The 15,668-nt window shown below is 43.9% G+C and overlaps 2 protein-coding genes across 2 annotated transcripts in view; both read left to right on the top strand.

The window, feature by feature from the left end:
- Positions 1 to 818: 818 nt before the first annotated feature.
- LOC104002232 (E3 ubiquitin-protein ligase HERC2-like) lies at positions 819 to 13,625 on the top strand (the record flags this gene model as incomplete). The annotated part of the gene is made up of 7 exons (XM_054667263.1): positions 819 to 943; positions 5,995 to 6,095; positions 6,554 to 6,710; positions 7,989 to 8,099; positions 8,612 to 8,783; positions 10,127 to 10,300; positions 13,487 to 13,625. Coding segments are annotated over 7 exons (885 nt in total), but the record flags the coding sequence as incomplete, so codon positions are not given.
- LOC453251 (putative HERC2-like protein 3) overlaps positions 13,527 to 15,668 on the top strand; it is a 42,231-nt gene continuing 40,089 nt past the window's right edge. The window contains 3 exon segments of the mRNA XM_054667260.2: positions 13,527 to 13,657; positions 14,042 to 14,145; positions 15,145 to 15,295. Coding sequence (XP_054523235.2) covers positions 14,113 to 14,145; positions 15,145 to 15,295 — 184 coding nt within the window. The 5' untranslated portion in view covers positions 13,527 to 13,657; positions 14,042 to 14,112.

Raw genomic sequence — 15,668 nt, 5'->3', positions numbered from 1 at the left:
CCCTACATCCAGCAACCTCTAATGCAGGGCTCATTTTATGCCAGGCATATATATCTGGTTATTACATATAAACAGTTTAATTGTTCACCACTTTTTTTTTTTTTTTTTGAGACGGAGTCTCACTCTGTCTCCCAGGCTGGAGTGCAGTGGTACCATCTTGGCTCACTGCAAGCCTCCTGGGTTCATGCCATTCTCCTGCCTCAGCCTCCCGAGTAGCTGGGACTACAGGTATCCACCACCACGCCTGGCTAATTTTGTGTACTTTTAGTAGAGACAGGGTTCCACCATGTGGGCCAGGCTGGTTTTGAACTCCTGACCTCAAGTGATCCACCCGCCTCGGCCTCCCAAAGTGCTGGGATTCCAGGCGTGAGCCACTGTGCCCGGCCAACATCTTTTGTATGATGTTTCCATAGAGAGAGGCAGTGTGCCATGGTGGCTCAGAGTGGTCTCTGTCATGTGCCGCACTCCTCTGTGTGGCCTCGGACAAGTTGCTTAACCACTCGGTGCCTCAGTTTCTTCATCCATAAAATGGATGGACAGCACTGCTTGACAGTGCTGGGTGTGAGGGTTGCCTGAGCTCATGTGTGTAAAGTGGTTAAAACCATTGTTGCCACATATCATGCCTTCGAGTACTACCTGTCGTCATCATCCATTTTCTCAACATTGCAACAAACTGTGGCCACATTGTCCACAGGTGAGATGTTTTCTTGTCTTATTTTCTAGATGTGAATGAACTGAAGGAGTGTCTTTTTGTGCTGGTTAAAGAGCAGCAGGCCCTGGCTATCCAGTCAGCCACCACCACCCTCTCAGCCCTGTGACTCAAGCAGAAGCTGGTGATCTTGGAGCGCTATTTCATTGCCTTGAATAGAACCATTTTTCAGGAGAATGTCAAAGTTAAGTGGAAAAGCAGTGGCACTTCTCTGCCTCCTGTGGACAAAAAAAGGTAACAATAAAGCGAAGAAAGAATCCTGATGCCAGTTAAATATAAAATTCAGACTGTTTTGTTTCAGAAAGTTTGAGGTTTTCAATATAGTGTCTGTCTTCACCTGAAATTTATTCTTGCTTTCCCTTTTTGTATGTTTTGTATAATCTGGAGAATGGATTTGCCAATTTGCTTATGTAGTAACAGACCATGCTGTGTAATCTGTGTCATTATTTTATTTTATTCAATAAAAATTTTCTTTTCTTTTTTTTTGGAGAGACAACCTCTTGCTCTGTCACCCAGGCTGGGGTGCACTGGTGTAATCATAGCTCATTGTAACCTTGAACTCCGGGGCTCTAGTGATCCTCCCGCCTCAGCCACCTGAGTAGCTGGGACTACAGGCACATGCCACCATGCCTGGCTAAATAAAAACAATTTGTGTGTGTGTGTGTGTGTGGAGATGAGGTCTTGCTCCTGGCCTCAAGTAATCTTCCTGCTTCAGCCTCTCAGAGTACTGGGATTACAGGCATGAGACACTGCGCCTGGCTCTGTGTCATTATTGTAAAGACGTTTTTCTGTCAGTAACTGTGGAAGCCAGCCACAGCTTTAGATCAGCTCAAGTATAAATTGGAAAATGAGTTCTGAACGTTGTATACGTTTTATTTTGTTTCGCTGCTGAGTAGGAGATGGATTGTAATGTTTAGTGCCCATCTAGTTTAGATGCTTCATGTTTTTCTTTCCTAATGTGATTTTCTTATTCTTTTATTACAAGAGTTGCCTTTGGGCTGGGTGTGGTGGCTCACACCTATAATCCCAGCAGTTCGGGAGGCCCGAGGCGGGCGGATCACCTCAGGTCGGGAGTTGGAGATCTGACCAACATGGAGAAACCCCATCTCTACTAAAAATAAAAAAATTAGCCGGGGCTTGGTGGCTCATGCCTGTAATCCCAGCTACTCAGGAGACTGAGGCAGGAGAATTGCTTGATCCCGGGAGGTGGAGGTTGCGGTGAGTGGAGATTGCGCCAGCCTGGGCAACAAGAATGAAACTCTGTCTCAAAAAGAAGAAAAAAAAGAGATGCTTTTGGGCATATGAGTTTTAATTTGTTGATGCCTGTTAATATATCACAGATTTCCCTTATTTGCTAACAGCCACTAGAATTTAGTTTAAGACTTATGTAAATTTGTACTTTTCCAAAATGAAGCTATCAGACTTTTATCCTCAGAAGGTTAAACTACAAGACTGCCAGATGAAACTTATATTTTGCGTTAGGAGTGCTGGCTTTATTTGACTCTGATAGTGACTTTGACTCCCTGGAGAGCACATAGGAGGTACTTGGGCGGCAGAAAGAAACAAGAGCAAAACCCTGATCGTCTTGCTCCCCAGAGACAGGAGCGGTACTTGTAGCTTGTTTCCTTGTTTTCTTATGTTTTAATCTTTGTGTTTGTTTTCCTTTTTTGTTTCCTTATGTTTAAATATAGTTGAAATCACATTACAGTTGGCTGTCTGTATCTGTGGGCTTTACATCCACAGATTCAACCAACTGTGGATCGAAAATCTTGGAAGAAAAGCAATAAAAAACGACAATAAAATACAAATAACAGTACAATATAACATCTAATTCCAGAGCATTTACCTTGTATTGGGTGTTGTAGTAATCTAGAGATGGCTTTTTTGTTTGTTTGTTTTGACGTGGGGGTCTCACTGTTGCCCAGGGCAGTGGGGCCATCATGGCTTCCTGCAGCTTTGACCTCCTGGGCTCAAGTGATGCTCCCACCTCAGCCTCCCAAGTAGCTGGGACTACAGGCGTGTGCCACAATGCCTAGCTAATTTTTGTATTTTTTGTAGAGCCGAGGTCTCACTGTGTTGCCCAGACTAGCCTCGAGTGATCTGCCTGCCTTGGTTGGCCTCCTGGCCTCGAGTGATCTGCCTGCCTTGGCCTCCCAAAGTGCTGGGTATACAAGCATGAGCCACCATACCTGGCCAAATTATTTTTTTTTAAATTTGTATAGATGGGGTTTTGCCATGTTGCCTGGGCTGGTCTTGAACCCCTGGGTTCAAGCGACCCTCTCGCCTCGACCTCCCAGTGTTGGGATTATAGGTGTGAGCCACTGTGCCTGGCTGAGATGATTTAAATTATACGGGAGGATGTGCACAGGTTATATGCAAATACTACACCATTTTATATCAGGGACTTGAGCAACCTAGGGTTTTGGTATGGAGCCAGGGTTGGGCAGGCCTGGTACCAATCCCCTGCAGATACCAAGGGACGACTGTACATGTTGTGTTTTTGAAAATAGTTTTAGGGTAAATTAAACCAAGAGACAGATGAGATTCTTACCCATTTGGTAATAGGAGTGCCATGGTTCTTTCCTTCCTTCCTGACCGGCTGTGATGGTCATGAATCAGTGTTATGTATGGGTCGGCGGTAGGTGCTAAGATTGTCCAAGCACTGTTGTGTGTTTGTCGAATCAAACTGAATTCCCTCCGCTGCAGAAATGGCTGAGAGCCCAGCTGATTTTTCTCTGCTGTTTCCTTTGTGATGACATAGGGTTGGTGGATTAATTGGAATGTATCTTTCATTAAGTGGAAGAATTCCTAAAGTTTTTTAAAAAGCCCTTTTTTTTTTTTTTAAGATAATTGTGGATTCACATACAGTTGTAAGAACCAGTATAGAGATTCCTTTTGCTGTTCGTCCCATTGCCCTCGATGGTAGTTAGTTGCAAACTGTGACACAGTCATCACAACGAGGGTGTTAACTTTGATAGCCTGCCTATCTTATTCAGATTTTCCCAGTTTTACATGCTCTCAATTGTGTGTGTATTTCTTTGCAATTTTTTCAGGTGTAGATTTTCTGAGACCATCACTGCAATTGGTACCTGGACAAGGGCCCTTTATACCCACATTCACGTCTTCTCTCCCCACCTTAACTGCTGGCAACCACTCGTCTGTTCTGTGTGTCTATTATGTGATTTTTTGACATTGGCTTTTAAATTTTTTATTATTGTTATTATTGTAATTTTTGGAGGCAGGGTCTCACCCTCATGCCCACAAGCTGGAGTGCAGTGATATAATCATAGCTCACTGCAGCCTCAAACTCCTGGACTCAAGCAGTCCTCTCATTTCAGCTTCCTGAGTAGCTGGGACAACAGATGCATGACACCACACCCAGCTCATTTTGTGTTTGTAGAGACTGGGGTCTTGTTATGTTTCCCGGGCTTGTCTGGAACTCCTGGCCTCAAGCAAGATTGACTTTTTTCACTCAGCATAATCCCCTTGACATTTTCCCAAGGGGGTGGTTGCATGTATGATTTCATTATGGCTGAGTAGTTTGTTTTTGTTTTTTTGAGACAGAGTCTTGCTTTGTCGCCCAGGCCAGGCTGGAATGCAGTGGTGCGATCTTGGCTTACTGCAACCTCTGCCTCCCAGGTTCAAGCAATTCTGCCTCAGCCTCCCACGGAGCTGGGACTATAGGCGTGCACCACCACACCCGGCTAATTTTTGTATTTTTAGTAGAGACGGGGTTTTGCCATGCTGGCCAAGCTGGTCTCAAACGCCTGACCTGAAGTGACTCGCCCACCTACTCTGACCACACTTGGCCCATGTGCTTTCTCTTGTAAGGACTGTGTGTCCTGTTACATGTCTGTGTCTTGTCATGTTCGTATTTCTCATTTAGGAGCAAAGATTTCCATCTTCCAGGTACCCAGTGCCCTTCTCAGAGGTTCTTGTGTTTCCTCTCTGAGCTCCCGGTGCATTATTCAGGCACTTGTGGATAAGCGTGTACTCTTGCCCCTGGCCAGCCATGTTCTTCATTGCATTTTTATTACATATTGTATCTTGGGGAGATCCTTCTATAACATCCCTCTTTTTTTGTTGTTTTGTTTTGTTTTGTTTTTTGAGATGGAGTCTTGCTCTGCCTCCCAGGCTGGAGTGCGGAGGTGCGATCTTGGCTCACTGCAACCTTTGTCTCCCAGGTTCAAGTGATTCTCCTGCCTCAGCCTCCGAGTAGCTGGGACTACAGGCGTGCGGCGACCACACCTGGCTAATTTTTGTACTTGTAGTAGAGACTAAAATTCGTCATGTTGGCCAGGCTGGTCTTGAACTCTCTATCACCTGTTTTTATAGGATTTCCCCTGATCATGAAAGCAAATTTTTAGTAAATTTGGAGAATATAGTTTATAGTAGCAATACTGTAATATTAGAAACATGATATAGTGTAAAGTATAACATACAATTACTTGCTGTGCATGATTGAGATTATATATGCATTTTTATTTTATTTTATTTTATTTTTTTTTGAGATGGAGTCTTGCTCTGTCTCCCAGGCTGGAGTGCAATGGCGCGATCTCGGCTCACTGCAAGCTGCACCCCCCAGGTTCACACCATTCTCCTGCCTCAGCCTCCCCTATATATGCATTTTTGTATTCTAGCCTTTTCTCTCTTGTACAGGATGATTTTTATGGTGTACCACTTGCATAACCTTTTACAACATGCAGAATGAAACTGTGACTTGTGAAATTAACATACACAAGTAGTGAAAAGCTTAAATAGACACAGGAGGGTGATGAGCACCACCGTCAGAAGAGGGCAACGCCCCACGGGGTGGGTCAAGCATGCAGGGCTTCACCCGCGGCCAGGAGCAGACCTCGAGTGGAGGACGCCGGAGCTGGGGCGAGCCAGGCTACCCTCTGTGGCTCTGCTGCTCTTCTTCCAGCTCCTCTCCGGCCTGGTCTCCCATGTGGGGTTTATTCTCCCTCCGTTTATGTATTTATCTGCTTATCGTCTGCTTCCTCCCAGTAGAATCTCACTTTGGGAGGTCATTTCATGAGCATTTTCCCAAGACATTTAAAATTCCTTATACATTTCTTTGATTCTTAAAGAGAAAACTTTTCCTTTACAAAAGACATTTGATGAAAGTTGTTAAACAACAAAACGAAAAATCCACTTGTGATCCTGTCACTTGAAGAAAACCATTGGTCGGATTTTGGTACACACCCTTTCATAGTATTGATTTTATGTAGTATCTGCACCCTCTGCTGCTGACTGGTTGTATGTTCCGTGTGTGTCGTCTGCAGTTCCCGGCCTGCGGGCAAAGGTGTGGAGGGGCTCGCCAGAGTGGGATCCCGAGCGGCGCTGTCTTTTGCCTTTGCCTTCCTGCGCAGGGCCTGGCGATCAGGTACCGTCCCTGGTGTGGCGCGTTGTTCTGCTTCCCTAACGCATCAACAGACTGGGTTTCGAGCTTGGTGCAGCCACCATGTGCCCTTTGGCTGATCTCATGTGCTCTCTGTGCCTCAGTTTCCTTGCTTGTGAGATGAGAGGCTGCAGAGGCTGTTTGGCTTTTCACATCTGTGCTTTAAAGAAAAAAAAGAGAGTGTATGCACCCCCACCCCCACGTCAACCACTACCATGGAACACCTGAGTACAGACTTAATTCTAGAAGAACAAGAAGTTAGTGTATTGCTCATGTGACAGCCATGAAACACAGAATTGACTGGAACAGCTGCGCTAGATTTTGGCCTGTTGAGTGAGGGATTGGAAAGGTGACAGTGGCGTCATCTCTCGCTGAGGGGTGGGAAGCCCAGCGGGAGAGTGAGGGGAGTTGGGGGGGCTCCTCTGACGCGTGTGTGCGCCCAGGCGAGGATGCGGACCTCTGCAGTGAGCTGTTGCAGGAGTCCCTGGACGCCCTGCGAGCACTTCCCGAGGCCTCGCTCTTTGACGAGAGCACCGTGTCCTCTGTGTGGCTGGAGGTGGTGGAGAGAGTGACCAGGTTCCTCAAGTCTGTCGTGACGGGGTGAGTTCTTTCCTTTCTTGCCTTCTGCACGCAGACAGCTGGCCTGCTTGAGGCTGGTTCTTACCACCCTCGCTTTAGAGCTAAGAAGCCTAGTAGGTTGGTTTTTCACCTGTTTTCAGCGGGCTGTCAGTGCTGTGATTCCGGGTCTGGGTTCTCAGCTTTTGAGGCGATTTGATTTATGATACTCTGACTAGACCCAGGAAGCTGTGATACTAAATGAGACGGATGAGAGAGGATGCTTAGAGATTTGGCCATCAGTCATTCGTAGAGGTTTGAGCGCTTACACTGTGTGTCTCTCTGTGATGATTAGGAGCTGCTGTTCTGAGTGCAGAGTGGCGCTTGGTTTGAAGTCTTATAGATAATGTGGGAGTAAACTACTCAAGATCAAATTCTTTAGTCCTGTAGCTGATCTTTTTAGTGTAAAAAATTTTGAATAGGAATCATTTGTGTTTAAGGAAAAACATGAACTCTGGTCTTGGGTGCTATGCATTTTTGTTAAGGTTTTTAAATTTAAAGAAAATCTAAAATTCAACAGGAAGGACAGATGCAGAGGGAAAGTGAGGCCACTCCTCACTCTCCTTGCAGAGGTCAGCACTTTTCCTTCTTGCAGCCGGCAGGAGGCCTTTGGCGTTTGCGTCCCCGGCTCTGAGTCCACTTCCTGAGCCTGCTGGTGAAGGCATCGCCACAGAATTTTAACACTGGAGGCCCTGAGCATAAGGCTTGGACTTGATTTCAAAAATTCGGCTGTAATATTGATGCCATAAGATCCTTTCTCTGCAGTCTTAGGATAGAATTTTAAAAAATTTATTATTGAGTAACATAGAAAAGTTAAAAATATTTCATTGATCAGAGATAAAGATTAGTGTAGACATTTTGCCTCCACATTATCAGGTGGTTTTAGAAATTGGTTTAATTCTGTAGGTAAATGCTGATACTGGTATAGTCTTATACGTCATTGAAACTGGAAAAGATAGCTAGATATCCTTTTACTCATGTTTTGGATAATGAAATAAATTATTTTATGCTTCACACACTTGGAGTATGTCATCTATTGTAATATATCTGATGAACACTTTAAATAAAATATAGTTGTGTAAGCTAATTGTACACTTATAATCTCTGAAGAAATTTGAGTAGCAAGTATCAGAAACTTGATTCTAAATATTAAAAATACATCCTTCCTTTGGAGGGAGCGTGTAGTAAACGTGTTAGTGTGATTGTAAGCATGCTGTCTTTCTGGAGGTCGCTTTGTTCCTGCATCCACTGCTTTCATTTCAGGGATGTTCACGGAACGCCAGCCACCAAAGGGCCAGGAAGCATCCCCCTGCAGGACCAGCACTTGGCCCTGGCCATCCTGCTGGAGCTGGCTGTGCAGAGAGGCACGCTGAGGTGAGGGCTGCCGCAGACGGGAACGCTTTGGGGAAGCGCCTGTGTATGGAAATACCTGTTGCATTGTGTGCGTTTCACTGAATCGTTTGTGACCGCAGCAGGTGTGGTGCTCTGTACAGAGAACCATGTCCCAGGGCTCTCTCTCTCTTTACCTTTTCTTCACTTCCTGTTTTATGCTCAGTGTTCTAGCCTGGGAACTGTTCTTTTTTTTTTTTCTTTCAGTTTTCTTCACTTAATTATTTTTATTCCATGAATTTAAGATCCTAGAACTTTCATGTAAATGTGCTCTTTGAGCTTCTTAACTGGTCTTTCCTATCAGCAGAAGGCGATGTCTTGTGCTAAAATCTCGGTGTCAATTCAGTGATTTAATTAACCACGGCTTTACTTTAGTTTCCTTTCATATCCCAAGTATTCCTTCACTTCTATCTAGCTGTTTGCTTTTATTTTTGATCAACTGTGAAGAAAAGAAGTTAATCTGTTTTTACTAGGAATAAATATCTTTTCTTCTTTAGCCAAATGTTGTCTGCCATCCTGTTGTTGCTTCAGCTGTGGGACAGCGGGGCACAGGAGACTGACAATGAGCGTTCCGCCCAGGGCACCAGCGCCCCGCTTTTGCCCTTGCTGCAAAGGTTCCAGAGCATCATTTGCAGGAAGGATGCACCCCACTCCGAGGGCGACATGCACGTGAGTGTCATGATGGAACTTTGTGTTTAGGTGGCACGCGAGTCTAGTTATTTTTAAAGCAAGACCAGCGTGCGTGTCCACGGCAGTGTTTTTCTCTGGCGTGTGTGTGTTTGGTGGTAACAGCAGTGAGTCAGATGAGACAACTGTGTGGGAGGCCACTTGTTTGTGGAGAAGACTCGGATCAGTGAGCACTGGCTTCCTTGTCAGCACAGAACCAAGCTTGAAACACGCACTTTTAAATAAATACCAGAAAAGCACAACGAAAATAGTGGCCTGCTTTGTTGGCCCTTCCTATGTACTGGGCTCTGTACAGGGCATGTCACCTGTGCTGTCACTCTGTTTGGTACCAGCTCCCCCCTTAACAGGTGCGGATGCCAAGCTGAGGGAGGAGCAGGCGTGCGGGGCCCTGGGCGTAGACCTCCAGGACTGCTGGTCTTTACATGTCAAGTACAAGTTGGATTTTGCCAGTCTTTTTGGGAAAGTCTTAGGCATTCCAATATCGTGCTTTGGTTTAATTTTTCTGTTATTTGGCAGTCTTTTTTTTTGTTTTTCTTAGATGGAGTCTAGCTCTGTCGGTCAGGCTGGAGTGCAGTGGCGTGATCTTAGCTCACTGCAACTTGGGCCTCCCAGGTTCACGCCATTGTCCTGCCTCAGCCTCCCGAGTAGCTGGGACTACAGGCGCCTGCCACCAAGCCCAGCTATTTTTTTTGTATTTTTAGTAGAGATGGGGTTTCACCATGTTACCCAGGATGGTCTCGATCTCCTGACCTTGTGATCTGCCTGCCTCGGCCTCCCAAAGTGCTGGGATTACAGGTGTGAGCCACCATGCCCAGCCTATTATTTGGCAGTCTTTAAACTAATGATAATAGGGCTCTTCTGCCTTTAGAAGAATTAGAACTATGATTTAATTTGCAAATGAAAGTAGGTGTTCTCCAGAGTGGGCAACATTTAGATTAAAATAAAGGTTTTGGTTTTAGATTTCAAGGCCAGCTTGAGATGCTGTGCTGGGTTCCCACAGAGGTGGTTCTGCCTTTCTCCAGGGGTCCTAGGCCTGTAGAGTGGTTTGTTCATGTTAGTAATCTGTGTGGATTCAACTTACCTATGGTATCATAAATGTATACATGCACAGTCAATGTTGTGTACATGTATACAACAGATTTAGAGATTTATACAGTTTATATGCTGCATAAATATATAGATGTATAGTATAACTGTATCATCAACATTGTCATTTGATGGGTCACATGAGTCAATACCAAAATATAAAGAGTGATGTAAAGGCTAACTGTGTTACTTTAATTTTTCCCACCATTTCTGAATGTTTGTTTACTTTTCCTTTCTAGCTTTTGTCTGGTCCTCTGAGCCCCAGTGAGAGTTTCCTGAGGTACCTCACCCTTCCACAAGACAACGAGCTTGCCATTGATCTGCAACAAACAGCGGTTGTTGTCATGGCCCATTTAGACCGTCTGGCTACGCCCTGTATGCCTCCACTGTGTAGCTCTCTGACGTCTCATAAGGTGTGTGCAAGAACCGTGTTCTCCATGTGTTTTGTAGCTAGTACCACCTGTAGGTTCTCATCCTGGGCCCGTGTGGAGACTTGTTTTTTCTGGTATTGGTAGGGGGAGCTGGCCTGTGGTTTTTAAACATGTTTGCAGTTGAAGGTGTTATCCGTGTTGAGAGTGAGTGATGAGCAAGCTGAGGCGCACAGGCCTGGCGACCCAACCTGGGGGCCCGGGTTCCAGGTTCAGGTGGCACAGCCCCAGAGGGCTCCCCTTTATCCACAGCCCCAGGCCCTCCCACCTTCTGCAGGGGGTTCCACAGCCTTCTTCATACTCTGAACACGGGCTGTCTTAGTATGTAATGCTGGTGATAGTAGTGACAGTATAATTATATATTATATCTGTTACATAATAGTAATGGTAATAGTAGTGATTTGCGTGTGTGGAGCACCTGTAGGGTGCAGGCCCGCTGAGGACCTCATGCACGCTGTTGTATCTCATTATGTCAATGAGAAAACTGCCTTTGGGAATGGTAGTGAACTTTGCCAGTGCAGAACAGTAATCCTAGTTTTGAATCCAGATTTTTCTAACATTTTATTTCTAGTATGAAGAGTATTTATTTTGTTTTATAGTCATTAAAAAAAAAAAAAAGGATACAGTCACATGGTTCAAAAATCAAACCTAGGCAGAGACACACTGTCGCTTCCCCTGCCCACCCCTTCCACCCATTTTCCCACCTGCTCCCTCTGACTTTCCAGTCTCCTCTGTAACGTCCTTGTTCTCTGGAATGAGTACGTTCGTGGTAGCATGCTGCATTACTTGTGTTGCTTGTTTTTTTTTTGTTTTTTTTTCACTAACCATATATACTGGAGTACTTTATCAGAGTGTCCCTCTTTGTTTTTATAAATCAGCTTAGTCTTCAGTGTGTGGATGTGTCTTTTATGTATCTTTCTTTAGTGAGTCTCTTATTGGTGGACACTTGGGCTTATTGCCACAATGTTGCTATACAAATAGTGCTGAGGGTCGGGTGTGGTGGCTCACGCCTGTAATCCCAGCACTTTGGGAGGTCGAGGTGGGTGGATCACCTGAGGTTGGGAGTTTGAGATCAGCCTGGCCAACTTGGAGAAACCCCGTCTCTACTAAAAAATACAAAAATTAGCGGGGCGTGGTGACGGGTGCCTGTAATCCCAGCTACTCGGGAGGCTGAGGCAGGAGAATCGCTTGAACCTGGGAGGCAGAGGTTGCAGTGAGCCGAGATCACGCCACTGCACTCCAGGCTGGGCAACAAGAGTGAAACTCCATCTCAAACAACAACAGAAAACACAAATAGTACTGCAAGGCCTGACCTGGAACACGTGTCCTCCATGTGTGCACACGTGTGTGCCTGTGCACATGCACAGGTGGGGATGGACCTCTTGTGGGCTGGTTGTCACCAGATTGCTCCTGTACATCTTGATTTCTCTCACCACCAATAGGGATGCTGGTCTCCCAGCCTTGTGTGTGGGCTTTTGGGATTTTGCCTGCTAAAGCACAAAGTGGTGACCCCGATATAGTTTGAGCATTTTAAAATATATTAGTATTTAAGGGCCATTTATACTACTTTTTAATGGGCTCTGTTGAAATGCAATGGAAATGGAAAAATAGCCTGTTCAGTTGCTTCATCATACCTGTTAAATGCAGTAATATGGCGTGGTACGAGATGGGGTTTCACTGTGTTAGCCAGGATGGTCTCGATCTCCTGACTTCATGATCTGCCCGCCTCGGCCTCCCAAAGTGCTGGGATTATAGGCATGAGCCACCGCGCCCGGCTGATTGGATTATTTTAAAGCATAACTCTGTCTTTAAAACATTTTAAGGTATTTTACCTCTTAATGATAAGGATTTTTTAAAAACCCTACAATATCATTATCCTGTCTATAAGATTAACAGTGATTCCTTAATCTAACATGCAGTCCATGTTACATTTTCCTGGACTATCTCAAAAATGCCTTTTTTAGGTGGTAATTTTGAATTAGGACCTGAGCATGTTCTGCGTATTGGCATTGCTTGACATATGCTTCTAGTCTCTTTCCCCAAACAACATGGCTCCAGGCCCTCTTCTCCCTGTCTCTGATCATACCGTTTTCTTTTTCAAAGAAGCAGGTTGGTTATTTTGGAGAACTTCACATTTTCTGAACTTGGTTGATTGCATTCTCTTATTCTAGACCAATATGTTCTTCTGTTACATTAATCTGCTGGTTAGATCTAGAGGTTTGGTTGGATTTGAATTCAGTCTCATTGGGGCAGTGTTATGTCTGGGGTCATGCTGCATGCTTTCTGTTGGCTCAGGAGGCCTGTAATGCTCGGTGGCTCCCCGCTTTAGTTCTGTGAAGCTAGACCAGGGAATTCATGTGTTGCGTATCCTCTATAAAATCCCCTACCAACCTTGCCCTCTGCTGTCTGGTTAGCAGGAGGTACAATTTGTACAGCAAGGACATAATCTAAGCTTGACTTCTTGAACCGCCACCTCCCTTTAACTATTTTTCATAATATTGAGTTGGTATCCTAGCACTTGCATAGGTGACCACCACTCAGGTTTTCTTTTTTTGAGTATTTTTATGAACTAAGAGACTTTTATTGATTTGGTGTTTCTTTTCTTTTTTAGCTTTTTCCCCCAATATACACATTTAAAGGCGTAAATGCGCTCAAGCATGCATTTAGTTGTATGTCACCAATTTTGATCTGCAGTATTTTGATTATTAACTGAACACATTTTCTAATTTTCAGTCATTTTTTCTTAGAATTTTGGGTTACTTATAAGTGTATTTTGTAATTTTCAAATATGTGGATGAATATTTTTATTTTCTGTGTTTACAGAGTCATTTTTATTTTATTTTGAATGAATTTTTGAAAACCTATTTCTAATTTAACTGCATTGCAGTCAGCACACATGCTCTGTAAGTTTATTTCTTTGAAATCTGTTGAGATTTACTCTATGGCCTGGCATGGCCCGATTTGGTATTCATGCTGCCTAGATTTTTTTTTAAAGCATTCTATATTTAACAGAATTTGTATGTGTGGTATTAGTTTCAGAGCTAGGTATGTATTTCTCCCATTGTGATTGTGGATTTGTTTATTTCTGCTTGTAGTTCTTTCACACAGTTTGTTCTTTTCATTTTACCTGTTGATTGATCAATGGACTGATTCTGGTTTCTGTATATACAGAGTCATTTTTTACAGCTCAGAACTGTAGAAATAATGAGAAAGTGACACTTGTACGCATAGCTGATTTGGAGAACCATAATAAAGATGGAGGCTTCTGGACTGTGATTGACGGGAAAGTGTATGATATAAAGGACTTCCAGACACAGTCGTTAACAGAAAATAGTATTCTTGGTAAGATTACACTTCTTATTTCCTGGTTAAAAGTTACAGCCTGTATCATTTTAAGCAGAGTATTTGGCTTATAAATGATTTCTTTAGTTTTGTGCCAGCCCCCGCATATTTTAATGTATCTGTGGCTTTGGTGTCTGTCTTATCAACAAATTCAGCACATTCGAAGAATTTCCTTTCATTATGTATCTTTTGTTTTAATACTTGGAACTCATTTCAAGTTCCGAGTTGGCCCAGGCAACCCTGGGAGACAGTGGGAGGTCATTATACTCTGGTAACCCTCACTTTTGAGTTAAGCGCCTAACTTATTTCCTACTCACTATTTCTCCTATATCTCTTCAGGCAAGCTGAATTGAACTCATGTTGCTTTTTCCCTTTTTGTTTCAGCTCAGTTTGCAGGGGAAGACCCAGTGGTAGCTTTGGAAGCTGCTTTGCAGTTTGAAGACACCCAGGAATCCATGCACGCATTTTGTGTTGGCCAGTATTTGGAGGTGAGGCTGTATGCCTTGAGTGATGCAGAGGATGGCAGGGGATACCCTCTGTGTGTTTGTGATAGGAATATTTGGATCTAGAAGTACTGACATCTGGGTCTTTTGTGGGGCATTAGGGATAAATATAAAGATCCTTTAGAAGTTTTGTCATAAATGAATTTACATTTATTCACGTTAAGATCTGTGATGTACTGGTCTTGAAAAATTGTTTTTTAAATGATCAATTTGTGAGAAATATAGGCAGTGTTCCACAAGAAAAGAGGTTAAACTTTGGTCTTATGTAGAAATTTGGAATGGCTTATAATCTTGAGGTAGTATTTTTTGGGAAGAACTATGTAGAAGTGTAATTCTTTACAGTAGAAATATGTCCTTCCTATGTATTCACGAACACATAGAATTTATATATTGGGATTAGCTTACTAGGTATCGACAAGTAATAAGATGTATTAAATGCCATTAGGGCAGGGCTTAAAACATTTTATGAAGGGGAGAATTAACTTTGCTGTAAATATCTTCTGTGACTGGAAAAGTTGAACTCTTACTTTTTTCAGAGTTTGATTTTTGTTAGAATAAATTTCATTTCCTCTACCTGTGTGGTCACAGTCCACTAATACTTGTCATCGAATACTTGTCATAGTTTTGTTGCCCAGTCGGTTCTTTATGCATGTAACAATTCATTATACTTTCTGAAGCATGGTGTACAGTCACTTTGGAAACTGATTCCTAAGGAATATTCTAGCCAAATCATGTATCTGTGGTTTAGTTTTTCTACAGTAGGGCTGTGCGGTTGCTGCCTGCTTTATAGGGCATGTGGGTTTATGTGGTATCTGCTGTTACTTGGGCACAGCAGCACCAACTCATTACAGGATGGAGGGGCAGAACGCCCAGAGCACCCCTGGGCTCACGTGCGGTACAGCTGCAGGACAGAGCTGTCCTTTTGGTTTTATGTTTTTAATTAATTCTGTTTCCTCAGATTGATGATGAAATTTATTTTTCCAGCCTGACCAAGAAGTCGTCACCATACCAGATCTGGGGAGTCTCTCTTCACCTCTGATAGACACAGAGAGGAATCTGGGCCTGCTTCTCGGATTACACGCTTCCTGTTTGGCAATGAGCACACCGCTGTCTCCTGTCGAGATTGAATGTGCCAGTAAGAAAATCTTTACTTTTTGCTGATTAGCAGATTTTTTTTTTTTGAACTGTAAGTGCCATTAAGAGTGGGAGAGGGCCAGGCACAGTGGTTCATGCCTGTAATCCCAGCACTTTGGGAGGTTGAGGCATGTGGATTGCTTGAGGTCAAGAGTTTGAGACCAGCCTGGGCAACATGGCAAAACCCCATCTCTACAAAAAACACAAAAATTAGCCAGGCATGTTGGCACGTATTTGTAGTCCCAGATACTCAGGAGGCTGAGGTAGGAGGATCGCTTGAGCCTGGGAGGTTGAGGCTGCAGTGAGTCATGATCATACCACTGCACTCCAGCCTGGGTGACAGAGCAAGACTCTCTCTTTAAAAAAGTAGGAGA

This window comes from Pan troglodytes, chromosome 16 (assembly GCF_028858775.2).
Source record: "Pan troglodytes isolate AG18354 chromosome 16, NHGRI_mPanTro3-v2.0_pri, whole genome shotgun sequence".
NCBI lineage: Eukaryota > Metazoa > Chordata > Mammalia > Primates > Hominidae > Pan > Pan troglodytes.
Note: the sequence above shows the minus strand (reverse complement) of the source record. Positions and strands in the feature narration are given on the sequence as shown.